The sequence below is a fragment of the Equus przewalskii genome, chromosome 25 (genome assembly GCF_037783145.1).
Source record: "Equus przewalskii isolate Varuska chromosome 25, EquPr2, whole genome shotgun sequence".
NCBI classification, from domain to species: Eukaryota; Metazoa; Chordata; class Mammalia; order Perissodactyla; family Equidae; genus Equus; species Equus przewalskii.
Genome location: NC_091855.1, coordinates 6,696,817 through 6,724,453, shown reverse-complemented (window position 1 = coordinate 6,724,453; position 27,637 = coordinate 6,696,817). Strand labels below are relative to the sequence as shown.

Below are 27,637 nucleotides of genomic sequence, written 5' to 3'. Positions count from 1 at the left end.
TCAGTAGAAGAATGCATTTGCTTTTGTCTCCCATGGAAGAAAAGTGCCCGAGAGTGTTGCTGGCTGTGGCTTTGGCAATCCAATCCTTCGTTTTCTGTTGTTCCACCAAAGGTCATTTAGATGATCCATGTGGATTAACTGCTGTGCGCTTTTGCTATCTACACGAAGCACCAGGCTTAATGTAGCTTTCCTTTCAAAACATCCACAGAATGATTTAAATGTCTAGAAATGGTAGTGTTGGCATGTTTCTCTTGACAGTCATATTGGCTGCGTTTAGGAGATGTGAAGGAAGAGCCTGAATCCTGGAACCCTGCAGGTGTCTTCTCAGCAGGAGTGCCTCCAGCAGCTTCCCCTCCCGGCTCAGGGCTCTTGGATTACATTGAAAGTTTTAATTTATGCAGGAGACTGTTTCATGGCAAGTGAAACTCAGGGGTTAGTTGACTAGGTGACTAGAAGGTATTGTCTTTGAAGGTCTCTGTGTATGTTTAAAGCTTTTTTTTTTTTTGCTGGGAAAGATTTGCCCTGAGCTAACATCTGTCGCCAATCTTCCTCTTTTTTTTTTTTGCCTCCCCAAAGCCCCAGTACATAGAGGTATATCCTAGTTGTAGGTCCTTCTAGTTCTTCTATGTGAGCTGCCACCACAGCACGGCTACTGACAGATGAGTGGTGTGGTTCCGTGCCCGGGAACCGAACCAAGGCTGCTGAAGTGGACAGTGCCGAACTTTAACCACCAGGTCATCAGAGCTGGCTCTAAAGCATTTTATTACATCTTTTGCCATTATGTTTCTCCAGTTTTATGGCAAGTGAGGGAGAGTTGAGGTCGGGTTTCTGTTACCAGTGTTTCTGTTAACTGTGGCGATATTTCGTTTGCCTCATGAAAATCAGTCAAAGAAACTGATTTTTCTATCACTGCTTTGGACACTGTGTTGTATAAAACAGATTTTTCTAGCCTTCTAATCCTTTGCACAAGGTAGTCAATTATTGTAGTCAATTATGTGAAGCTGGCTAAAAAGTTAATAAAAGTCAGCAGCATGTCACTTTTCAACAATTCTTTTGTTGAAATGCTATTATCTATGAACAAGAATTTCTCACATAGTCTCACTTGGCCTTTTAAAAAGTAGCATCAACTTGTCACATAGCAAGTGGTGTAATGGTGCCTGAAATCTTTTCTGAACCAAGATGGAATATAAATAAATACATTTAAGAATATGGTGCAATAATGCAGATAATTGTGCACAATTTATTGCTATTTATATTATCCACTTATACCACATTTTGCCTTATAAATAAAATATGATTAGCTGCACCACTGTCTTCTCAGTTCATACATTTTTAATACACTTTCTGAATATTGCAGCCACTATTGGATCATATAATTGAATACATTTAAAATAGTTTCCCAAAATAAAAATTTTTGGACTGTGGCAGAGGGCTTTCTTTCTAGAAATTTGACATAGGATTTTGTTTCCATTTAGCTATTAATTCAGACCTCGGGTCACTTCTCCTGTTTTTCTTTTCTGTGCTTGGTTGGATTATGGAATTGAGGATAGCACTGATTTCAGTATTTGAGATTGGGATTCTTCAAATCTGCCATATCTGTCTGAGCACACTTGACTGAAGCGGTTCTGAGTCAGCCCCCGGCAGGCTGCAGTGTGCTCCCACCTGTGGTTTAGGGACTAGGAAGAGATCCCCAAGCCTGGTCCATTTCTCAAATTAATAGGATGCACTGACCTCTCATTTCAAAGCCAATGCGTTACTCCTGGGCTTTTAGCAAAGTAACTTTAATTTTTGTAACTGGCAAAGCAATACAGTAATTTACCTGTCTTAGTGCGTGTGCTTACTAAATGTCTCCTCCGGGGTTTACACTCTCCCCTGGCCTTTCTGCTTTAGGAGGATACTGAAAGAAGAGAGGAGCTCTCGATACTTTGTTGTACCCAAAGGCTCCCTGGGGTCATCTGTTGCAGTTACAGAGTTACTTATATATTTTTTCACATGGGTTCTAAGGAAACTTTATTCAAATACCCATTTGTCTGGATCCGGTACTATAAAGCTTCCTCCACAAGTTTATATCACTCTAAGCGAAATTAAAATGTGAAAAACCGGCATTTACACAGCAGATTGGGAGCACAGAAATGCTCTTTTCTGATCACACTTCATCACTTCCTACCCTTCCCACAGAATCCTCAGAGCTTCGGGCCGTCTGCCAGCGCTCTGACCACACACAGCCGTTGCCATTCTCCCAACCCATCAGCTCCCCATGGTCTTGACTCCCTGTCATTCCCAGCCTGAGCCCGAGGTGGTTCATTTCATTCTGCCCTCTTGGCTCTTTGACTCCTCTGACCATGCTCCTTGTGCCAGTCCGCAGCCCTGGGTCAGCCCTCCCTCCGTCTGCGGCTCAGAAAGCTCAGCCTCCAGTCCTATTGACGGGATGCGCTAGAGATCCTTAACTTCAACCAAACTCTCTTTACTTCCCGGCAGTCCTTTTATTCATTCCTTTGTGAATCTTTACTGTATTTTTCTAGATCAGTGCTGTCCAATAGAAATACAATATGAACCATATATGCAATTTTAAATTTTCTAGTAGCTGCATTAAAAAGTAAAAAGAAACAGGTGAAGTTAATTTTGATAATATATTTTATTTAATCCAACTTATCCAGAGTATTAGACTTTCAACAAAAAAAAATCAGTTTAAAAAGTATTAATGAGATACTTTACGTCCTTTTTTGGTCTAAGTCTGAAATCTGATATGTAGTTTGCCCTGGCAGCACATCTCAGTTGGGACTAGCCACATTTCAAGGGCTCGTAGCCACATGGAGCAGGGGCTCATCTCTACTGTACTGAACGATGCAGGTCTGGACCTGTCCTGAACTCTTCAAGCCCTCCCCAGCCCCCTCAGTCTCAGGAAGACCTCACGACTCATTTTCCAGGAAAGATTTCAGTGATTACCTCAAGCTACTTTATGTTGTTCCCTTTCCACCTCAACACATATCTGTAGCCACGCCCAAAATGTCCCTCCCTCTTTACTCATCCTTTCATTTTCTCCCTTCTTTGAAAAGAAAGAGCTATGACTAATCCCATTCATTCCCCACTTCTCAGAGACCTTGCTCACCAAATATCTCCTCTTAACAGAATCCTCACTCCTCCCTTTCCACTAAAATTCCCAGATTTTGCTCAACCTAAAGGTTTACTTGTTGCTCTTACTCCACAAACTACCATTTTATTTACCATCTTCTTTATTACTTTGAACTTCTCCCCACCTCCCAGATCCTTTACAATATGGCCTCCATCCTCGCGGTTCCAACGCTCTGCCACCGTATGAGTGCCCTTCAGTCTCCAGATCCAGGGGTCCTTTCTCAAGTCTCGTTCCTCTCCTGTCTCCAACATTCCTCACGGTAGCCTACCCCTTTCTTCTGGGGAGTTTCCTTCTCCTTGACTGCCATAACCCAGACTATTGGGGTACCCATTCCAATACTCGGACAGGACTCTCTTTATAGCTCCACTTATTCCTTTGAGTCTTAAACTAGGTGTCGTCCCCAGTTCCATCCCTGAGTCTTGCCTCTCTTGGAGGTTTCCTCCACAATCCTGGCTTCAATCATCATGTCCACTCAGAGTGCACTCAAATGTAAACGTTCAACTCTCTTTACTAAATTTCAGTCCTGCATTTCCAATTACCTACTGTTCCTATTCCTCGGAATATCATTGGAATATGATATTACTGGCCATTTAACTCAAGGCTACTGTTACAAAGCCAAGAAAAACAAATCATTTGATTTCCAAGCTTTAAAAACATTGGTAAGTATGGTGCAGATTGTCAGCCTCGTCTCATCATGATCCGTGTCTCCTCTCTTCCCCAGGGAGGGTCAAAGCCCAATGTGATGTCATTGCATTGGAAGGTTTAAAAACAAGTGTCAACTTTTTCCCAAGCAAGCTCACCCTCGGGTTGTCAATTTTTGTCAGTGATACTAATCGCTCAGTCACCCAGCTTTGAAATGTTGCCTTCACCCTTAATTAACTCTTCCTCCTATCTCCCACAGCTAATTAGTCACCATTCTTGTTGACTAATCCTTCATAATATTTCCCTGTATCCACCCCATCTCCTTAACAAATTCTTCACCGCATTCACAAACCATCCCACGTTCTCCTCCATCAATTCCAGTAAAGTCTCTTCCTTGAACTCAACTTTTGCCACCTCTGACAGCACGAGGCATATTGGCATTGATTCAGCATTTTTTAAATGAATGTCCAATCTTCCCAGCTAGATCTTAAGTTCCTGAAAAACAGGAACAAAATTTAGTGATCTCTTCATTCCTGAGTTTTCTTGATGAACAGATGACCAGTAACTGTTTACTGTTGACAATGACTTGTTTTCACTTAAAGAAAGAGTTTCCCTTTAAATATCTAGCTCTGGAAGCAGATTTAAATATAACCAGGTTGCCCAAATTAATTTTACATGCTTTGGGGGACATTTGACATATAACCATATAACATAAGAGAGGCAACTCTTTTGTTTTGGGAAAAGCATCACACTTAGGGTTTGGTCTTGCTTCTCCTGTTAACTAGCCAATAGCCAAGTTTCGTAACTTGTAGCTTGCTCACCTGTTATATTCCTGTCTGATGGAGTTTATTGTGAGGTTTAAATGAGGTAATATCTGAGAGTGCTCTGAACAGTTCAGAATCTATGTAAACAGACACTCATGTCACAGAGTACCCAGAATTGACATCCCACGGAGGTTTCAAGATAGTCTTTTGTTAATCTCCTAATTAGATACCTCCAGCAATCTTAGCAGGTTGATTGAAACACCTGTTGTGTCATAACCTACACAAAACTAATGTTGCTTAGTTAACAGTTGACCCTGTCTGCCCACAATTTCTTCAAGGAAAGTGCATACCTGGTGCCTGCTATTCCCGGGCTGTTTGACAGGGTCCGAGATTCAGACGGCTTTTGCATTTTTTTTTTTTTTTTTTTGAGGAAGATTAGCCCTGAGCTAACTGCTGCCAATCCTCCTCTTTTTGCTGAGGAAGACTGGCCCTGAGCTAACATCCATGCCCATCTTCCTCTACTTTATACGTGGGACGCCTGCCACAGCATGGTGTGCCAAGCGGTGCCTTGTCCACACCCGGGATCCAAACCGGTGAGCCCCCAGCTGCCGAAGCTGAACGTGCAAACTTAACCGCTGTGCCACTGGGCCAGCCCCGGGCACACCATTTTTAACAGGTGGTAGTCGATTCACAAGTGGGGATTCACTTGAAAACAGCTAATTCTGTCTCCTCTTTGCCTGAAAACTGCTTGCAGGGTCCCGTGTCCCTTCACCTCATCTCAGAGGGGGTGGGTAAGCCTGCAGTCCTGGGGAGGAGCCCCTTAGCACAAGTCATGCTGTCTTATCAAGTGTTTGTTTCCAGATGCATCTGCCATGTGAATCTGGGCGTCATAAAACAGAAGATTACAGCTTATTTAGTTATTTGCCTACGGGTTTTCTTGTTTTTTTAATGCTTCATTTATTTGATATCGCTGGCACCTTTCACAAAGCCTAGCACTTGGTTCTTGCTCAATAAATACTGAATAAATGGACAGGTGCAGGAGAGAGAACGCTGCACAAGATGGTAGTTTTAGTCTCCTTTTTATTTCCCTCCCCATCTCCCCTCCACGAAACAGAATAAATCCTAGGGGGCCCTCAGCCCTGCTGGTCCAGACTCAGGCCTCGGTTTACCTCAGTGTGTTGTCTCCAGATCCACTCAGCCCCGGGGGCCAGGCTTCCGAGGAGCTCCCTTCTTCTCCCACTTCTGTCGTTTACCCTCAGGCGCCCAGGGGTTTCTTGTGTCCTGTCTTCCAGAGGATCCCTCTTCTACCTAAAAAGAGTTATTACTTGGGTGCTCTCTGCTCAACAAACTCTTCTAAAAAGAAATTCATTTGTTGAACTCATTCAAATGTTTTTGTTTATGACAAGGTAATCTTTAATGCATTATCCCCTCCTGGGATCCTTGCATTAAAAAACGATGACAACAAACCCTTTGAAGATAAAAAGGATTAACCAGAGGAATGAATTCCTGATGGTGGAGGTCGGTGGGGCTGGCGGTTGGGGCTGGGAGGAGAGAGGCTCTGGGGCAGCAGTACTTTTCCTTTGCCCCTCTAAACCTACTTGTAGAACTGGCCTGACTCAAAAGAGAAAAAAAAAACAACTTTGTTTCACCCCGAAACGAGCTTGTGATTCTCTCCTCTACATCCTACAGAAGTGTTGCAGAAGTGTTATAGGGGGAAGGGAACAAATTTCTGCCCCAGGAAATGGCTGGCTACTGTAACCTTTCTGAGTTACTGTCATTGGTGGACCAGGTGGTGGCAGTGGGCGGGGAGTCGGTGGGGATGGATGGCAGCTCAGCTCAAACGTACTTCTGTCTCCAGTGTCCGGTTGCTGGGGTGCTCCCAGCCTGCTGTGAAAGAGGCTCCGGGCCTCTGAGCCTGATTTACTCGAGTCTGCTGTCAGGCTAATGCCTTGCTCTGCAGCATTCCTTATGTCCCCACTACAGCGCCAGGGTTGTCACTAGGCTGTGTGACCTCTCTTGCACTTCTTTCAGCTAGTTACCTACTGGTGTATGATGGGGCGGCTCCCTGCTCTCTTCAACCTGCTCATCTCTGTTCTCCTCTGAGCAAATGACTAGTGTCTAATTCTGTAAACCAGGTGCCTGCTATTTACACTGCACATGAAGCTGGCAGTGTGAGCAACTGCCGCTGTCATTTGGTTGTGAGATGGAAATTTTGTGTCTTATTTTCTCTTTCTGAAAAGTAATTGACACAACAGTCTATAAAAACCATTTGTTGGGACAACATAGATGGACCTTGAGGGCATTATGCAAAGTGAGATAAGTCAGACAGAAATGTGGGCTCTCAAAAAGCCGAACTTGGAGAAACAGAGTAGAATGGTGGTTAACAAGGGTCAAGAGGTGAGGGAGATGAGGAAATGTTGGTCAAAGGGTACAAAGTTGCAATGAGAAGATGAATAAGTTCTGGGGAGCTAATGCACAGCATAGCAATCATAGTCAACAGTGCTGTGTTACGTACTTAGAACTCGCTAAGAGGCTACAACTTAAATGTTCTCACCAGAAAAAAGAAATGATCGTTATGTGACGTGACAGAAGTAGTAAGTAACGCTGCAGTTCTAATCATATTACAATATACAAATATATCCAATCAGCTTGTCGTCCACCTTAAACTCACACAGTTATATGTCAATTGTATCTCAATTTAAAAAAACACTTGTTACTTGCCTAATTGGAGAATAAATTTGCATACGTTCTTAAGCAAGGCTTCTATACTCTTTTCATAATCTAGTGACTAGAATAGTCTAAATATTTCCATTTGAAATATTTATTTGTATCGCATTTGAAGCATCATAGCTTTATTCTTTGCAATTTAATTTTTTGTTTCTAAGTTGAAAGAGGGAAATAACTGAATGATAGATATGCTATAGATTTTATAGCTGGTATTCCAGATTTTAAAATCACAGAATGTAAGCGAACAGATCATGTTGTGCAAAATGGCCTAATGCAAGTGTCAGCTCCCCGGTTTCTTGAGACAGCCGCTCACCCTTCAATTCGGAGGCAGGCTGCGTCTTTCCTCAGGTGCCTTTGGCATTGGCTGGGGTCTCCTGGGCCTTGCCGCCATGCTACTGAAGGCAGCTTCTCGAGAGCCTCTGTTTTCCTTGTCCCAGCTCCTTCTCAGCAGCAGGGACATTTTGGTGACTGAGGTACACATTTACAGGCCGCCATTGAGATGCAGGTTTGTCAGCAGGGCATCAGGATGCACACAGTCAATGCCATCAAAAGAAGAGGACGGGTACTTCACAGAGCCTTCTGTATTTTCAAGTTTGATTCAAAGTCACATAATTTGGGCCACGGTACAGATGGTGTGCTCCAGTGAGAGATGCTCGTAGAGATGTGGGCCTGGAGAGTCCATGGCCTTTTCCTATCTGCACATTTAGGGATTATCCTCAGGGATGGACGGGTTCTTCCAGAGCAAGATGAAATGAGAGTAAGTACCCTGGGCATAGTTCTGTGTCATTGTTTAGGAGTCCAAAGGCCAGGCGAGAACCTGCCGCGACCACGGCTCTGTGGTCAAGCCGCCGCAGCTGCCTGCCACTGCCCCCCCGCCCCCTGCCTCCACTCTGCAAATACTAATGGCTGCTTGTGTTGCCTCCCCACAGCTATTGACCTGCTCTACTGGAGGGATATCAAGCAGACGGGGATCGTGTTTGGGAGCTTCCTGCTGCTGCTCTTCTCCCTGACCCAGTTCAGCGTTGTGAGTGTCGTCGCCTACCTGGCCCTGGCCGCACTCTCTGCCACCATCAGTTTCCGCATCTACAAGTCAGTCTTACAAGCTGTGCAGAAAACCGACGAGGGCCACCCTTTCAAGTGAGCGCCCTGGCCGCCCCCCGGGCTCCTTCCCTGGCCTGTTTCAGCCCCGTGTGCGCGGGTCACGTTTCTCTGAGACCTAACAGACCACACATCGTCTCAGTGATGCTCTGTCTTTGAGTAGCTAACATTTCTGGTGAATCTGTAAAACAAACTCAGTTATCCCTATTCTAACACTATTGCTTCATTGAGTTTTTATATTTTAATTACTGCTAATCAAATATTTAATATTAATTTATATGATATAAGTTGATGCTTAATATTAGTATTTTATATTTATTAATAATAGTAATCATAATCCATTATAGGTGTACAATGTGTTATAATTTCAGGCGTGTTTCAACAGTTGGTCCTGCCAGCTCTGTGAAGAAGACAGGGCATTATAATCCCTATTTACAAGTGGGAAAACTGAGGTTCTAAAAGTAAAGTGACTTGCCCAGGGGCACCTGGCCAGCAAACAGCACAGAGCCAGGATGAGTGTGTTCGGATTGTTATTTCCGGCTCTCTGGAAGTTTAATACCAAAGGGCCAACCTTGCGAGGGGTGCAAGGTTCATGAATAGTCTTCTAAGATGCCCTCCTCTGCGCTTTTATACTGGGGAAATCTGACTAGAATGGACATTGAAGAGGAGGAAATTTTTTAAAAAGGCAGTATACTAAGAGGATTTATGCAGTGTGGCAGAGGGAGGTGTTAGGACTGCCAGCGGGTGCTACCCAGCTCTGCCCAGTTTATCTCCCGACTCTGGGCCGTGAGCCCCGGGGACTGTCAGCACTGACTGTCAGAGTCACCTCTCCCCAGGTGCTGGCCCCAGAGTGCAGCTCCCCTGCAGGTGTCCCTGCCTCCTGTCACAGAGGAGGGACAGTTCTGAGTGCTGGATGAGACCTGTAGATGCTGCCGTGGAGTAGCTTTTGGGCCAGCCCCGGTAATTCACCAGGATGCCTCCGAGTCCTCCCTGGCTCTCGCTGACCTCACCGGTCCTTGGAATCAAGGCCTTAGGGCACCAGGCTCCTAAAGGAAAAGACGCCCCTATGATGAGGGCTTGCTGAGAAAGGGAAAAGGCTATGTCAGACCTCCCGTCTCAGCCTCGGCTTCCCTCGTCAGTGTCAAACCCAGTCACAGTCTGAGCGTCCCTGCCCTTGGCATACATTTGGCTTTCTTCTCATGCAGAGTTAATGGGTCTTCTGGGCTATAACCTGGTTGCACAAGTTCCCACCCCCAAGGTGGGAAGAGTGGAGAATTGGAGGGTCATCTTACGTGGCGTGTACTACACCACCTCGGTGATGCCAGCCCGTGACGAGGGTTGGCACCTGGGGAGTCCTGTCCTGCCCCAGCCTCTGCCCTCAGCCGTCCAGACGGGCTGGTTTCTCCCATGTTCTTGGCCCCCAGGGCTGTCACATTACAGGGGGAAATGTCTCTCATTTGGCTTATTTCTTCCAATACCAGTACGGAACTTAGGGTCTAACTACAATTAGCTCAACTACTTTATCTCCCTTTAGGAGACGAAGTTAAAATATAAAACTTTCCTTTGGCTGAGTTGTTTTTATCAGTAAAAGGAATATCTGACTCAGAGAACATCTGGAATCAAAGCATACTATCTAGACAAATCAGTATTTTCCTTCTTTTTTCTAACGGGGAGAAACATAAACTCCCTAAAACTCAAGCCATCACTGCTTTACTCTTCATTGCTGTTCCCAGAGTTAGACAAACACTGTAAGGATTCTAGAAATATCCTCCAAGGAGACAATATGGCGCTGTCTTAAAACAGAGTGGAGGGAGGGAAGGCGAGAGGGGGGATGGACCACTGTCGGGACCAAACGTGGCCGAACAGAAGGATGGAACTGTTGGAGGAGCCTGGTTTCTACCCAGGAGCTACATTTAACCATTGGAACAAATGAAAAATGCGGTTGCTAACAATGCTGCTGTTCATGGAACCAGTGAGCATTTTAACACGGCCCAGGTCCCTTGAGTTCTCAGAGCTCTCTGGATAAAACCTGGAAGTATTTTCCAGAATTTAAACATGAAATATTAAAGTTTTGATGACAGATGATCGTTGGCAGCTAGGATTTTCAGATATCTCAATTATTTAAAAAGATGATTCATCTCCACTCAGCCAAGAAGAAATGGGGACCTTTACAATTACCTGGTGGGCCAGGGACGTATGGGGAATTCAGCAATGAGCTGAGTCTGGACTGACTTTCCTCTGGCCCAGCCGGTGGCCCTGTATTATCAGCTCACACCATAAGGCTGTATTCGGGAGACAGAAACAGTCACAGCGCCCCACTGAGAGTCCTGATCCCTGCGTCCCCGGCACAGTGGCGGGGGGGGGGGCGGGGGGGCGGGCAGGGTGTGGCGCCCACAGCCCACTGGCTGGCAGAAAGCCCCCAGCATGGCCCGCTGTCATCCTCAGAGGGCGAGAAGGCAAACTCAGAGTTTCACGGTCCCTCTGACGGAGGTCTCTGGGTGGTTTGTTGACAGGGCCTACCTAGAGCTGGAGATCAGCCTTTCTCAGGAGCAGATCCAGAAGTACACAGACTGCCTGCAGCTTTACGTGAACAACACGCTCAAAGAGCTGAGGAGGCTCTTCCTCGTCCAGGACCTGGTGGATTCCTTAAAAGTACGATTGCTTAAGCCCTTCACTTGAATGTCTTGAGTTTTGTTTTCCCTAAAGGTATGATATAAACCACCATGTAAAGGAGGATAAGAAGCAAGTACTGCTTATATTCCAGAGTCGGGAGACGTGCAGCTGTAGGGTACCGGGGAGCTCATCTAGTCTAAGCCCCTCATTCTACAGAAGCCCAAACTGGCAAAGAGGCTAAGACACTTGCCCGCGGCTGCCAAGGGAGTCACTGGCAGAGCTGGGATCAACCTAGGTCACGCAGCTTCCAGTTCTGTACTTTTTACAACACACCAGGTTGCTTCTCCTTACCTTTTTCAATTCCTCAGCCATTTTCCTAAAATTAATTTTAAAATAAAAATCTAGTTTGGGAAATGTGAAAAATATATATAATTTTTCATTGAAAGAAACTCTGGACTCTGCTGATAGTAAGAGGCCCGTGTCCTTACATGGTGCGGGCTGTGAGACTGTGCCCCCGCGAGGTGGAGGACCTCCGGTCCCGGGTGTTGCCCCTGGGCTTCTCGTTGGACTCACTGGGCTTCTTTGAACGAGCTGCTTTGACTGCCCCGCGATGTACCTGTAAAGCCGAAGTCTGTCAGCCACGATGGGCAGGGCCAGGAGCAGAGGGGTGGGGAGCCCTGTGAAGTGGCTGTGAGTGTCCCCTGCTCTTGCAGCATTTTGTGCACACTAGCAGGGTCTTGTACCCGGGGCTGCTTGGTTCCCGTTCCAGGAAAAGTGAGTGATGCGATGTTGACCTCTGAGGTGCTTTAGTGGAATAATGTCTTGGCAAGCAATGACTAAAGAGAGGCAGCCAGGAGATTATAATTACTTACCTTAGGCCTTGAAGGTGACATTTCTACTTATGTTTGAAATGTAAGAATTGTGGGCTGGAGCCGGGGTCCGCAAACCTCATCTGCAAAGGGCCACATAGTAAATATTTTAGGCTTCGTGGGCCACACAAACTCTGTTGCAGCCACCGAGCTTTGCCGTTGTAGCAGGAAAGCTGCCAAAGCCAATATGTAAATGAATGACTGTGGCCATGTGCTAATAAAACTTTATTTACGGACACCGAAAATTAAGTTTCATATCATTTTCACATATCATGAAATGTTATTCTTGTTTTGATTTTATTTGGCCATTTAAAAATATAAAATCCATTCATAACTCATGGGTCATACAAAAACAGGCCAAGGGCCATAGTTTGCCAACTCCTGCCCTGGATTATTATCTCACTGAGTCTCTTGAGCCTTATAACAAAGAGACCCAAAGCATTCCCAGAGAAGTGAAGACTAGATCCTCTTTCTGTAATTCTGATGAGCTTTAAATGCTCTTACATTTCCTGTTGAATCCATGATGTGTTTTACCTCAAATTCTAATCCAAAAAAAAGTCAATGAAATGAGACTCTTATCCATCGCGACGGTTTTAGAAGCTCTGACGGTCATTTCCTTCCTCAGTTTGCAGTCCTGATGTGGCTCCTGACTTATGTGGGCGCTCTCTTCAACGGGCTGACCCTGCTGCTCATGGGTAAGGCAGGCGAGTGTGTCACTGTCCCGTCTTCCTTCACACGCTGTGTGAGCAGATTGCTTCCTGGGCTGTTGGCTGTTAGCTTGTTTTACTAGATTCCTGGGAACAAATGCCAGATATCCCTGAGTGCAGAACATTTCCCTGACCGTGCAGTGCAATTAAAGAATAAAATATATATTACACATCAATAATGAATTTCTTAGTTTGGCATTGATTTTTTTTCTTCTACCACAACTGGTTTTATTTGGCTTGTAATATGTGTCTGTTTATAATGGCAGTTGTGGACAGAAATTCATTTTCGTCCTGGGAGGGCACAGTCCACCCTCATTCCAGGAATATGACAATATCTGTAAAGGGCTCAGCATCCTTTCATTTTCCTTATAAACTGCCCTGCCATCTCTTAGCTAAAAGCTGGCTATCATAGATAAAGCTACAGTATCACATAACTATATAAAAATGTGTCTATGAGCTGATTCTCACTGCTAACTCTCAGAATTTTAATACTGTGTTTGTTTTTCACCCAGCTGTGGTTTCACTGTTTACTCTACCTGTAGTGTACGTTAAGCACCAGGTAAGTTCTATGTGGTGTCAGACATTCACGTTCAGTTTTGACCTCATGACCTTTAGATGTGCTCATGGTCTCTTTCTCTTTGTAGGCACAGATTGACCAATACCTGGGACTTGTGAGGACTCACATAAATGCTGTCGTGGCAAAGTAAGTTACATAGCTCAATTCATAAAGCGGAGAGGACGTCTTCAGTGGGCATTTGAGTGGATTAGGTAGGGAGAATAAAAGGATAATAAATAGATTGGTTTATGATCATTCACTTATTTGAGTCATATATTCATGCACTTCCCAATTATATTATTTCAGAAAATACATATAAATTTAAAAACTCTCAAACAAAACTTTCAGTGGTTTATTTCGGGTATCATGATGAGTGAGTTTTAGTGAATGAATGATATTAAGCTCTATCTGGGGACGGGTTCATATCCAAGAATGAGATGGGGTGGAGGAAAGAAGGAAGCTTGACTCAGAAGTAAAATTAATTTATGACAGCGCAATTGAAATAAAAACGATTAAATTAACAAACACTTTCCACCTTTTAAACAATAGATATTATTGATTTTGCAAACCATTGAAATTATTTTTAAAGCTTTAAAAATTAAAAAAAATCTTTAAAACCTTTGTTACATTTTAAATTACACCATTTCAACTCAACAAGTGTCTGTGTTTGCTTGTTTAACACCCTTGCTTTTTAAACCTGAGTCTTAAATAGATTCTACTTTATGTATCAGGAGATAAGGATTCCAGTTGTGAGTATCTACAGCTAACATGGTCATTAAACTTAGTTCTCCATAATTCTTGAATTAGTATTTTTAGATATGTCTCCATCTAAAATGATAGGTTTTCTGTTGTCATTATTCTTCAAGGTCTTGTTTCAATCAAAAGCTGACCTGGGCTTCAACTACAAATACATGTCACAAAAGGCCTAGACGTGGCCCACATGAACTCCCTCTAGTAATTAGAGTCATGTGGCTGGACCTAGATGATGGTCAGAATTAAAGGGAAGTGCTTTAGATAAAGACGTATAAGACAGAACAAATAAGGAAACCAGCCATTTTAAAGTTCCTCTGTTATTAGATTTGCATATCATCAGTTATAATTCTCCCCGAAGGAGATAAAGATTTTTGTTTTTATTGTGTGTTTATATTCTTCTTCTTAAATTCATGGTGAATTTGGATCTGTATCAGATCTACAGTGCATTTCAAAATGCCTAAAATTATTAGCTAGGACCCAAATGCAATCAATACCTAATGACAATCAACAAATTAAGGATAAATAGTCATTACTTTGTATTAAGAAATGGGAGCATGTTATAGTATGAAACTTGGTGGTGCCAAAACCTGGGAAACCTGTTAAAATTACTAACTCCTGGATTCTTACAACAGATTTATAGAATTAGAATTTCTAGGCTTAGGGACCTGGAATCTATCTATCTATCTATCTATCTATCTATCTATATTTTTTTTTAAAGATTGGCACCTGAGCTAACAACTGTTGCCAATCTTTTTTTTTTTTTTTTTTTTTGCTTTTTCTCCCCAAATCCTCCCCGGTACATAGTTGTATATCTCAGTTGTGGGTCCTTCTAGTTGTGGCATGTGGGATGCCGCCTCAACATGGCCTGATGAGGAGTGCCATCTCCACACCCAGGATCCGAACCAGCGAAACCCTGGGCCACTGAAGCAGAGCACACGAACTTAACCGCTTGGCCATGGGGCTGGCCCCTGGAATCTATATTTTAATGAACTCCCTGGTTGAGTTTTTGACAGTTAGAACTGTGTTCAGGAACTACAGCAAAGAACTCCAGAATAGAACCTTGAAAATTGGAAGAAAGAAGTTCTAGTCCTAAATTGTCTAATACTTAGTTTGGGAATCTAGAACAAGTGATGTCTATTAACTTTTTATTTGGTTGGTTGGTTGGTCCCAAAAGGAGACGTACCTATTATGCCCTGGGTACTGCTTATTACAGGCACAGGGGGTTAAAGACGAATGAGATGATCTCAGACCTATCAGTGTAGACAGAACTGTAAAGAAACAACTAGAAGACAATATAAGAACTACAATAGAGTTGTATAAATATTAAGGTCAGAGAGATGAGGAAACAACTGTTCCTACCTAGAAGGGATAATGGAAAGCCACTAAAATGAGGGCCCCTGTCTTAGTTCAGGCTGCTATAACAAAGTACCATAGATAGGGTGACTTACAAACAACAGGAATTTATTTCTCACAGTTCTGGAGGCTGGAAGTCTGAGAGCAGGGTGCCAGCATGGTCAGATTGTGGGAGAGCCCTCTTACAGGTTGAGGACTTCTTGCTGTGTCCTCCCTCACAGGGTGGAAGGGGAAGGGAGCTCCCTCGGGTCTCTTTTATAGGGCACTAATCCCATTCATGAAGGCTCTACTCTCATGACCTAATCACCTCCCAAAAGCCCCCACCTCCTCATACTGATGTGTTGTGGATTAGGTTTCAACATATGAACTTGAGGGGGATGCAAACATTCTGTGTATAGCAGCCCTGAAAGATGGGTAAATATTCATCAGGTGGATGATGAGGAGAAAGACATTGCAAGAAGAACAAATCAGCAAAGGCAGAAGCATGAAAATGTAGGTCATGTTCAGGAAGCAGTGAGTCAACCAGAGTATCTGAAGCTTAAATGAGCGGAAAGATCAACTAGAAGGAGTCTAGGAAGAGAGGCTGAGGTCAAGTGTTGAATGCTGAAAGGAGTTATGACTCCAACCCAACAGGAATAGGCAGCCCCTCGCGTTTTTATGCAAGGGGTTGATGTAATCAGATATGTTTTGCACAGATCACTATGACAGTCTAGTGGGAGGAGAATTGGAGAGGAGAGTATAGATGTGGCCATCAGCTAGGAGGCTATTATAATTCAAACTAAAGTGACAAGAGTATAGACCTGTTAGAATGGAGGGACAGGAGATGGCAAAGAACATACAATGTATGAGCATATGTCTACAATGTAGTTGTTAAATTAAAATTGGAAATCAAGGCTGTGAAAAGGAATAGAGAGGAAACATATTAACCATGAGGACTAATGTGATTTCTGTAATTGAGCTTCATTCAGATTTGGCTCTGAGCTTTTTGGTAGCTGGAACAAAAAGAGAAACTGGGTAATTTACACAGTTCTTGTTATCAGAAAGAAGGAAACAGCCATTCTTCAAGAGAACCCATTTGGCCTGACACTAAATTTTGAAGGAAATTTCTTGGTGGGATGTTACCTCTGAGGCTCCTTCAACCTGTGAAATCCTGACTCCATGTTAGAATAATTCCAGCAAAAGAACTCACACCATTTTAGTGAAACAGTTAAGAATATGATCTTTGGAATCGCATAGATTGGTTTGAGTTCATTTCTGGCATTTTTAGCTGTACAAGCTCATCATAAGTGTTACTTGACTCTCTGAGCCTGTTTCCTTATCTGCACATTGGGAATGTTGATTCTTATACCTCATCGGGTTTGGATATTACATGAGTTAAATAAGTCTGTGAAGTACTCTTACTTGGACATAGGAAGCACTCAATAAGTATTGGATATCATCATCATGATCATCATCATCATCCTATTACTGCTTGGAGTTCAAGCGGTGTGGAGGACAATCCCGGGCTGGGTCAGGAGACCTCAGTGCCACTCCCTCCTCCATACTGAGGGGATGGATGACCCTGTTCAGTCATTTAACCTTTCTGTGTCTCAGTTTTCCAGCTCTAAAATGGGAGTAATAACACCTACTAACCCATCTTAGAGTTTTAAAAATAAGGGAAAAGGGCCTCAAATTAAAAAGTAAAAAATAAATATTGTAGAGGAAATTAAAGCTTTAAGTAAGGGAGAACATAAAAGAAATCTTCCTCAAGTCAATACAACACTCCATGTCCGGTGACATATATTCTAGGATGACAAAACAGCCTGCGATTTTACCTGGAAGCCCTCTTCATGAGGACTTCCTGAAGGACATCCTGAAAACCGAAATTGGGCAGGAACTGTCCTGACTTTCAATAGAGAAGACTAGATTCTAGAAACTACCTTTTGATTAATTGAATGCCTACTTTCAAACAAAATTCTAGAATGAATTAGTCAAAATGTAGATAAATACTCACAGTAGATTGTTCTGTGATCACTAAACTGAGGGATCATACGGGCTGCTCCAGCCAGTGAGCATTCTGATTCCAGTGGGTGACTCAACAAGTCTTCCTGGTGTCCCTGAGGAGGAAATGGAGATGGATGGTCCAGATGATGGCACAGTTGGCAGAATTCTAGAAGGTTGAGATAGGAGACCCTAAGGATATTCATTATTCTGTCAAATATCTCTCTGGGTCATGTGTGGTAATGTGACACAGGGCCCTGCCTTGGACTCCATTACTTTCAACTTCTCTTCACGTGACTGTGTGAAGACAAAGCAAATATAATCATCCCAGTTCTAGGTGACACACAGCTTGGAGCAAAAGCAAATTCAGAACATGGCAAGCTCGAGATTCAAAACAAATCAAGTGATCTGAGCAAATGAGAATGCTGAACTGAAATCAATAAAATGAAATTAGGAAAAGCAAAACCCTATATTTAGGTGTTTAGTTAGATGCTATTAATGGAAGTATAAAGTCTATATCAAAAGATTTACTGAGTGCCAGGTCTGTTTACCTCTTTATCTGATATTTTCTCTCAAATGTCCCGTAAACATTTCAGATTCACTATGGCCAAATAGATCTTGCCATTTCACCCCAGAACCTTCGGGCAGTGCCATCTTGCTAAATGGCATTATCATTCATCTGGATGCTTAGACCCAAACCAAAGGATCTTCCTTAATTACTCTCCCTCTTTTGCTGCCCACACATTCCATCCATCAACACATCAGGCGGGTCCTGTCAGCTCCATCTCCAAACCAGATCCCTAGACTGTTGGCTTCTCTCCGTTTCCATGTCTACCATATAACCCAGGTCACTGCCATCGGGGACCTGGCCTGCTATAGGTTCCCTCCCTCCACTGTGGTTCCCACCCTCATTGCCGCACTTTTTTCACACAACCACCATATGATCTTAAAACATGAATCAGATCACATCACTCGCCTGCCTAAAATTTGTCGGTGGCTTCCCATCACACAGAATAGAACCTAAATGCCTTACCACCGCCCGCAAGTTCCAGCACCACTGGTCACTGCCTGCCTCTCAGACCTCCCTCCCGGCTCCCGAAGCACACTGGCCACTGCTCTCCTCACTTCCTAGCCTCGTGCTCCCTGTAGGGCCGCTGCACTCCCTGTTCCCTCTGCCCCAAATACTTCCCACCCAGATCTGTGCCTGGTGGCCCCTTCCCGTCCTTTGGGCATCTGTTTCTCAGATCAGTGATTTAAAGTAGGCAGCACCCATCATACCACTGCTGCCCCCTCACTGCCTATCATAGCACCTTGTTTTATAGCATTTATCACTGTCTGAACTCTTATTGATTCTACCTGTTTATTTCTGGCTCCTCAGCTCCTACGAGAATGAAAGCTCCCTGAGGACAGCACCTTCTCCCTTTTATTGGTCACTGAGCTCCAGCACCTGGAAGGGTGCCAGGCAAAGAGGAGAGTCTCAACCAAAGTCTGCATGATGAGCTCATTGAGCTTTGAATTAACAAAACAAAATGCTCCCAGTGTAAACCTACCCGAAAATAACACTGCCATTATTCTCTGTGAGAATCACAGAATTTTAGGGGCTTTAGAGATATCTATTCTAGACTCACATTTTAAAGATAAATGCTCTAGAACCAGGAAAGCTCATTAGCTAGTCTAAGTCACACAGCTAATTAGTAGCAGAGCTGAGACAGGGACTCAGGTTTCTAATTCCAATTCTGGGTAGTTTGACTGTGCTGAGGATCACCGTAGGCTCCTTTACCTGGAAGCATCCTTGTTTATGCTCATTGTCCTGGAATGGTTAGTAATATCTCCCTCTTTCTCTTTCAGAAGTGCCCCAGACTGGGTGATAAATGGTCACCCTTACTATATTACAGCTTCTGCAATTCAGAAATAGTCAACATCTTTGTCTACCTAAAAAGTTATAATTTAAGGAATATGGTTTTCTTGGGTCATTCATTATCTAATTATACTTTCTTCTTATTGCTGCGTAGAAATGTGTTTATCAACACTCATACTTAACGGTAGTATCTTTTGGAATATTAAGCTATTTAGTCACTTAGCTAATTAAAGCAACAACACCTAATGAACGCATAAAATGATTTCATGAATAACACTTGTGACTTCTCCCTTTTGATACTGTCTTTTTAGGATTCAAGCTAAAATCCCAGGTGCTAAAAGGCACGCTGAGTAGATCGGTACGCCCCGGGCCTGGACACGAACATGATTGTCTGACGTGGTAACAGCGCTGTTCACACAGGTTACCGCCAACTGATTGTTTCTCCCCCCAGTACCATAATCTTAGAGACAAACTTTAAAACAGCTGTTTTTAGGCTGTTCCTGTACTCTTAGGATATTTGAGTCACTTGTGTCAAGCACTAAAGTATAGAGAAAAGTGTATTAGATGTGGTTTTTAATTTTGTGTCGCTAAAAAAAGTGCATGATGGTGAGAGCCCCAGTTGCCTCTCCTTCTTTGGTGTTCTTCTCCCCCTGCAGTGCTTCTGTAATGCTCCCTGTGGCTAGGCCTTTCCTGCCCGGTGCACCGATGCAATAGTGGAAATCGCTTCTATGTCCTTGGGTTGCTGGTTGGATTAATCTTTAATAACAATATATAGAATTGTAGAACGATGTTTTAGTGTTTTTCCAACACACACAACGTAAAAATAAACAGTCGACCGTACTTATGGTAATCAGTTTTGTATAACTTAAAATAATTAAATAAACAAATAAACCCAAACAAACACGCAGTACTTTTGTTGTGTGGGACTGACGGGCTGATTTACATGTATGGTAACTAAAAGTACCAGCATGTTCACTTTATTACAATTTGTATTACTTTCTCTGTAGTTCCTAATGGGCTGAATTATGGACTCTGGATATTTGCACTTATGTACTTGATACTGAATGCATAAATAAATGTTACTAAATGGAGAAACTTCTCCCTCTCCTCTTGTGGTCTTACCATAAAATGCAAAGGTTCTGAGACGATGTCGCCTGAGGGCATGCTGGGAAGGCTGAGACCAAGCCCCCCGACCCCTGTCTCCAGGGCCACAAGGTCCAACCCCAGCCCAGGATCTGGCTCCTTTGGGCTATTAATAGAAATCACTGAAGAGTAATAAAACAAGAAAACGCTTTTCATGTACTCTGTGGGGTTGATGCAGATATTTTAAATACTTTTTAAAAAACTTGAGAGTGATATACTCCTTCCATAAACTTCCTGTGTAATATGTGACACAACACTGGCAGAAAACAACTAGAATTGCTATGAACGCAGTCTTTTGGTAATCTTATTGAGCACATACCGTGTGCCAAGCGCTGAGAATAGGGCTATGAATGAGAGAGATGACAGTTCCTGCCCTCACCAAGCTAAGTCTTTTAACGGTTGCTCACCACTTTTTGCAAAAGTCCAATTGCATGTTATTTCACTGTGAAAGTCAAAAGTCAAAGATGATGCGGTAGAAGTGGATGAACATAGTAGCAGTGGGAGAAATAAAAGTGGAGAAGAAAGGAATAGTTTCTTACACAAAGCTGCCTTTGACCAGTTTTGGACTTGGGTTCAATGAGCACTTAGGGAGTTACCCTTCTATGCAAAGTGGTGTGACAACCACACAGGCAACTGGACACTGTACCAACAGCTGAGATGGGGGGAGCTGGGAGGGGGCTTTGTGAAAATGCCAACTTAATATGGGGCAGCAAGAAATAAGAGCTGCGTTATAACAGCAGAGCAACAGAGAAGGATTCTCAGGGGAGGTGAACTTTGGGGCTGGGTCCTGATCTGGCACTTTCCAGATGGAGAAGGTTCATCCTGGTGTGAAGAAAAGACATGTACTAAGGTGCTAAGACGTGGAAGTGCATGGCATATGCAGAGAATGGGGAGTAATAAGCTGAACTGGGTTGTAAGGCACTTGGGGTGGGAATGTAGTACCAGGTAAGGCTGGAAGGGTGGGTTGAACCCACACTAGGAAGAAACTTGACTGCTAAGGACTTTGGGCTTTATTCTTTAGATCTCAGAGAGTCACATAAACACACTGCAGGTACATGATACTGAGATTAGAAGAATGTAAGAGACAATTGTAACAAAACTAACAGCAAACCGGTGACAAAGGACTAGACTTCTATTAAAGCAGCTGCCACGAGAATAGAAAGGAGATAGTCACCTGTCCCTGATCCTTTTATTAGCCCAACATGCCAAGCACGCACTGCGCACAGAGGAGCAGCTAAGAGAGATGATGCAGAGGAATATGGGACTGGAGCTGGCAGTTGATTAGATGTGGGGTTTCAAGACCAAGGCTGACTGTGAGAGTTAGCACCTCCTTAAATTTTCCACCCCAGGCAGCTCGCTGGCCTCACCCTAGCCCCAACTCTGTCTAAGACTAACTGATCAGGAGAATGCAATACCAGTTTTCAGGATAGAAAGCCCAGAAGAGCTGGCTTGGGGAAGGAAGGTAATAAGCTTAGTTTGGTGCCTGCTATTTTTTTATGGTTACTAGATACAGAAGAGTATTTCTTTTTCATGTATGTCTTTCAGTCCCCAACCTTGGGGATAAAGTTTCTCCTAAAAGGCTCTATTGTGTAGAATTAACCTTCTTCAATATCTGCATTTGCAGCATTTGCCTCCTTCCTGTGGGCCCAGAATCCCTTTCATAAGCAGCTGCTCGTTAGGAGGATGCAATGAGGAATTCCATTTGCTGGCAGTGGTGAAGAAAGTTTCCTGAGGAAACTCCAGCCTTACAAAATGATAGGTATGAATTTTAACAAACGGAACACGCAGCACATAATATCCTGCTTCTACAGGAAGCATCAAAGTGATATTTGAGATGATGGAAATAAGATGAGGACCAACTACCATGTAAGAAGAGGACCCAAAACAGAGCCTCCAGGGACCTGGAGTGAGAGAGGTTGTTCTAAAAGCTGTGAAAAAAAAGTAGAAACTTCTTACAGCCTATGGCTGAGTTAAGCATGCGGGGGGTGGGGTGAGTGGATGAAGAAGCTGCGGTATGCTTTATGGATCATTTCAGGAATAAAGGAAGGAGAACAGTTCATGCTCCTCTGCTCCTTCCCCACCTATATTAGCTTCCTGGGGCTGCCTTAACAAACACCAAAAACTACATGACTTTAAACAACAGGAGTTGATTCCCTCCCTGTTGCAGAGGCCAGAAGCCTGAGATCGAGGTGTCAGCAGGACCATGCTCTCTCTCATAGCTCTGGGGGAAAGTCCTTCCTCGCCTCTTCTAGCTTCTGCTGGTTGCCAGCGTGTCCAAATTTCACCTTTTTATGAAGACACCATCATGTGGATTAGGGCCCACCCTAATGACCTCACTTTAACTTGATTGCCTCTGTAAAGACCCTGTTTAGAAATAAGGTCACATTCTGAGGTACAGGGGTTTGGGACCTCAATATACTTGGGAGGATACAGTTCAACCCATAACACCATCCCGTACCTCACACGAGTCCTTCCTCCACTGTGAAGCCTTTTCCTCCTGTACAGAGCCCAGGCCTGCTTGTTTCCCACTGTAAGGAATTGCTGCTGGGAAGTAGTGGGACAGCTCGTCCCTTACCCCAATGCATTTGAGCATGGCTGAGTGCTGGGCCTCGCTTCACTACTGTGGGGTTCCAGCACTCACCACATTGTCTTTGGATAGGGCAGCTCCGAGCACGTGGACTTTAGCACTCTTCTGAGTGTAGAGAAACAAGCGGGGCCATACAGGAGCCACCACTGGCATTTTGGTGTTAGCCAGCGTGGTAGTGGTCTCCAGGCAATAAGCAAGCTCTGCTGATCGGACAAAAGAGACATTTGCTTCAGACTCCAATCTGCTTCTCTAGTGCTTTATGTTGGCACCATCCTCCAGCTCCTCAATCTGATTTTTTCTTTTTAATTTTTCTTTTGTTCAATACATTCAATATTACAGAATTAGTTTGGCTGGCCACATTTTCTTTGATGAGTAAATTGAAATGAATTCTTTTGTATCCTGGGTCACAGTTGCCTTTTAAAAGAATTCTTTTGGAATTAACTCTCTCTGATTGTTTCCTAATATGCTAAAGAGAGTTTTTCAAGTAGAAATGAAGGGACATTAAACAGCAACACACGAGTATAAAATATGAAACTCATTGGTAAAGTAGACTTTTTCAAAAACTGTCTTGAGAGACAAAGGTCATTATATAATGGTAAAAGACTCAGTTCAACAGGAAGATATAACAATTGTAAACATGAATGCAGCCAACATTAGAACACCTAAGTATATAAAACAAACATTGGCAGATCTGAAAGAAGAAATTGACAATACAATAATAATAGGTAATACAGCAATACAATAATAGTAGGAGAATCCAATACCCCACATTTAATAATGGATAGAACATCCAGTCAGAAAGATCAATAAAGAAACAATGGACTTGAACAACACTATAGACCAAATGGACCTAAAAACATATGAAGAATTTTCACCCAACAGTGGAAGAATACACATTTTTCTCAAAAGCACATGGAACATTCTCCACAATAGATCACATGTTAGGTCACAAAACAAGTCTTAACAAATTTAAGAAGATAGAAATTATACGTGTATCTTTTCTGACCACAATGAAATGAAAGAAGTGAGTAAAAGCAAGAAAATGGGAAAATACAGAAATACATGGAAACTAAATAATACATTCTTGAACAACCACTGGGTCAAAGAGGAAATCAAAAGGGAATTTTAAAAATATCTTGAGACAAATGAAAACAAAAACAAAAATTACCAAAACTTATGAAATGCAGCAAAAGCAGAAGTAAGGGAAGTTTATAGTGACAAATGCCTACATTAAAAAAGAAGAAAGATCTCAAATAAACAACCTAACTTTACACCTCAAGGAACTAGGAAAGAAGAACAAACTAAACCCAAAGTTAGAAGAAGGAAGGGAATGATAAAGATCAGGGCAGAAGTAAATCAAACAGATAATAGGAAAACAATTTTTAAAAAGTCAACAAATCTGAGTTGGCTTTTTTGAAAAAATAAACAAAATTGACAAATCCTTAGATGAAGAAAAAAGAGAGAAGACTCAAGTAAAATCAGAAATGAAAGGGGAGACATTACAATAGATGCTTCAGAAATAAAAAGGATCATAAGAGACTATTATGAATAATTACACGTGAACAGATCGGACAACTTAGAAGAAATGAATATATTCCTAGAAACATACAACCTACCAAGACTAAATCAAGAAGAAATAGAAAGCCTGAACAGACCAATAGCAAATAAGGAGATTGAAGTAGTAATTAAATACCTCCCAGCAAAGAAAAGCCTAGGAGATGGCTTCACAGCTGAATTCTACCAAAAATTCAAAGAAGAATGAATATCAATCCTCTTAAACTCTTCCAAAAAATAGAAGTAGAGAGAACACTTTGAAATTCATCTTATGAGGCTAGCATTACACTGATACTAAAGTCAGACAGCCACACCACAAGAAAACTATAGACCAATATTTCTGATGAACGTAAATGCAAAAATCCTCAATAAAACACTAGCAGACTGAATCCAACAGCATCATCAAAAGGATTATATGCCATGAGCAAGTGGGATTTATCCCTGGGATGCAAGTTGGTTTAACATATGAAAATCAATCAACGTGAGACACTATGATAACAGAATGAAAGATAAAGTCACATGAGCCTCTCGGATATAGAAAAACCATTTGACAAAGATCAACATCCATTCATGATAAAAACTCTCAATAAAATAGGGATAAAAGGAAATTTCCTCAACATAATAAAGGCCATTTATGAAAAGCCCACAGCTAATACCATAATCAATGGGGAAAAATTGCAAGCTTTTCCTCTAAGATCTGATAGAAGGTAAGGATGCCCACTCTCATCACTTCTAGTCAACATAATACTGGAAGAACCAGCCAGAGCAATCAGAAAAGAAAGAGCAAGAATAAGTATCCAGATCAGAAAGGAGGAAGCAAATTTCTCTCTGTTTGCAGATGACATGATCCTATTTGTAGAAAACCCTAAAGATACCACACACACACACACACACACACACACAACCCTGTTAGAACTAATAAACAAATACAGTAAAGTTGCAGGATACAAAATCAACATACAAAAATCAGTTGCATTTCTTTACACCAACATCACTTAATTCAAAAAGAAATCCAGAAAACAATCTCATTTACGATAGCATCAAAAGGAATAAAACACCTAGGAATAGATTTAGCCAAGGGAGTAAAAGATCTGTACACTGAAAACTATAAGACATTGATAAAAGAAATTGAAGGAGACACAAATGGAAAGTTATTCTGTGTCCGTGAATTGGAAGAATTAATATTGTTAAAATGTCCTTCCTACCCAAAGTGATCTACAGATTCAGTGCAATCCTTATCAAAATTCCAACGGAATTTTTCACAGAAATAGAAACAGCAATTCTAAAATTTGTATGGAACCACAAAAGACCCTCAATAGCCAAAGCAATCTTGAGAAAGAAGAACAGAGTTGGAGGCATCACCCTGACTGATTTCAAATTATATTACAAAGCTATAGTAATCAAACGGTATGGTACTGGCATAAAAACAGACACATAGACCAGACTAGAGAACCCAGAAATAAACCCAAGCATATATGCTCAAGTAATTTTTGACAAGGGCACCAAGAATACACAGTGGAGAAAGAATGTCTCTTCAATAAATGATGCTGGGAAAACTGGATATCTACATGCAAAAGAGTGAAATTGCACCCTTATCTTCCACCGTATACAAAAATCAACGCAGCGTGGGTTAAGGACTTAAACATAAGACCTGAAATTATAAAACTCCCAGAAGAAAACATAGAGAAAAAGCTCCATGACACAGGCCTTGGCAATGATTTTTTGAATACGACACCAAAAGCTTAGGCAACAAAAGCAAAAGTAAATAAGTGGGGCTACATAAAACTAAAAAGCTTCTACACAGCAAAAGAAACATCCAACAAAATGAAAAGGCAACATATGGATTGGGAGAAAATATCTGGAAACCATATATCAGATAAGAGGTTAATATCCAAAATATATACAGAACTCATACAACTCAATAGCAAAAAACCCCAAGAAACAAACAACAAACACCACAATTTAAAAAATGGGCAAAGGTCCTGAAAATACATTTTTTCCACGTAAGACATACAAATGGCCAGCTTATATAGGAAAAGGTGCTCACCATCACTAACCCATTAGAGAAAAGCAAGTCAAAAGCAACCACAATGAAATATCACTCACACCTGTTAGCATGGCTATTATTAAAAAAATAAAAGATAAGTGTTGGTGAGGCTGTGGAGAGAAGGATACTCTTGTACCCTGTTGGTGGGAATGTAAATTGGTTCAGCCACTATGAAAACAGTTTGGAAGTTCCTAAAGAATCTAAAACTAGAACTGCCATATGATCTGGCAATCCTTCTTCTGGGTATACCCCCAAAGGAAAGGAAATCTGCACTCCCGTGGTCATTGCAGCATCATTCACAATAGCCAAGATGTGGAAGCAACCCAAGTGTCCACCATGGATGGATGGAGAAAGAAACTGTGAGATGTATATACATACACACACACACACACGAATTCAGCCTTAAAAAGGAAGGAAGAAGGAGATTCTACCGTTTGCAACAACATGGATGAACCCGGAAGACTTTATGCTAAGTGAAATAATCCAGACACAGAAAGGAAGAAACAGCACGACCTCCCTTACATGTGAATCTACGCCAGTTGAATACATAGAAGCAGAGAGCAGAGCAGTGGTTACCAGGGGCAGGGAGGCGGGGGAAGGGCAAGGCGTTGGCCAAAGGGTACAAAGTCGCAGCTATATAGGATGAATGCGTCTAATGTACAGCACGTGGACTATGGTTAATAATACTATATCAAATACTGGGAATTTGCTAAGAGAGTAGATTTCAGGTGCTCTCATCCCCCTCCTCAAATGGTAAGTATGTGAGGAGATATGTTAATTAGCTTGACTGTAGTAATCACTTCACTATGTACACGTATATCACATCATCAGTTGTATACCTTAAATATATACAATTTTTATTTAAAAAAATAAATAGAATTGTTCTAATTTCCTTGTGACGTTGTCATTTTTAAATTAAGGAGCTTTTTTCAATAACAAGAATAATATTTATGTCTTGCAGAAAATTTAGATGATACAGATTCTACTACTCAAAGAAAATCACCATTAACATTTTGGCATATTTCCTTATGGTTTTATTTTCTAGGCATTTAAAAATTATTAAACTTTCTATGGTACTTTTCTTACTCAAAATAATGTTGCATTACATTTCCTAATTAACCACACTGGATATAAAGTATCAATACCTTAAAGTATAGGGAAAACATTTTAAGAATTAAGTTCTCTTTTTTCCTATATTGCAAAGATTGCTGCCAATACTTGAATTACACTTGAATTAATTGTGTTTTTGACCA

At 42.2% G+C, this 27,637-nt stretch overlaps 1 protein-coding gene and 1 long non-coding RNA gene across 3 annotated transcripts in view; one reads left to right on the top strand and one right to left on the bottom strand.

Annotated features, from left to right (window-relative positions):
• RTN1 (reticulon 1) overlaps positions 1–20,148 on the top strand; it is a 217,001-nt gene extending 196,853 nt beyond the window's left edge. For both annotated transcript variants that reach the window (XM_070593113.1, XM_070593114.1), the window contains exons 4-9: positions 8,196–8,403; positions 10,878–11,016; positions 12,472–12,541; positions 13,066–13,112; positions 13,198–13,256; positions 19,365–20,148. In XM_070593113.1, the coding sequence (XP_070449214.1) occupies positions 8,196–8,403; positions 10,878–11,016; positions 12,472–12,541; positions 13,066–13,112; positions 13,198–13,256; positions 19,365–19,407 (566 nt within the window). In that variant the 3' untranslated portion in view covers positions 19,408–20,148. The remainder of the gene's footprint in view (positions 1–8,195; positions 8,404–10,877; positions 11,017–12,471; positions 12,542–13,065; positions 13,113–13,197; positions 13,257–19,364) is intronic.
• On the bottom strand, positions 12,125–17,367 carry LOC139079278 (uncharacterized). Its single transcript, XR_011532744.1, has 2 exons — positions 17,209–17,367; positions 12,125–12,640 (listed from the first exon to the last, which is right to left on the bottom strand). It is a non-coding gene; the product is annotated as an uncharacterized lncRNA (long non-coding RNA).
• Positions 20,149–27,637: the final 7,489 nt, after the last annotated feature.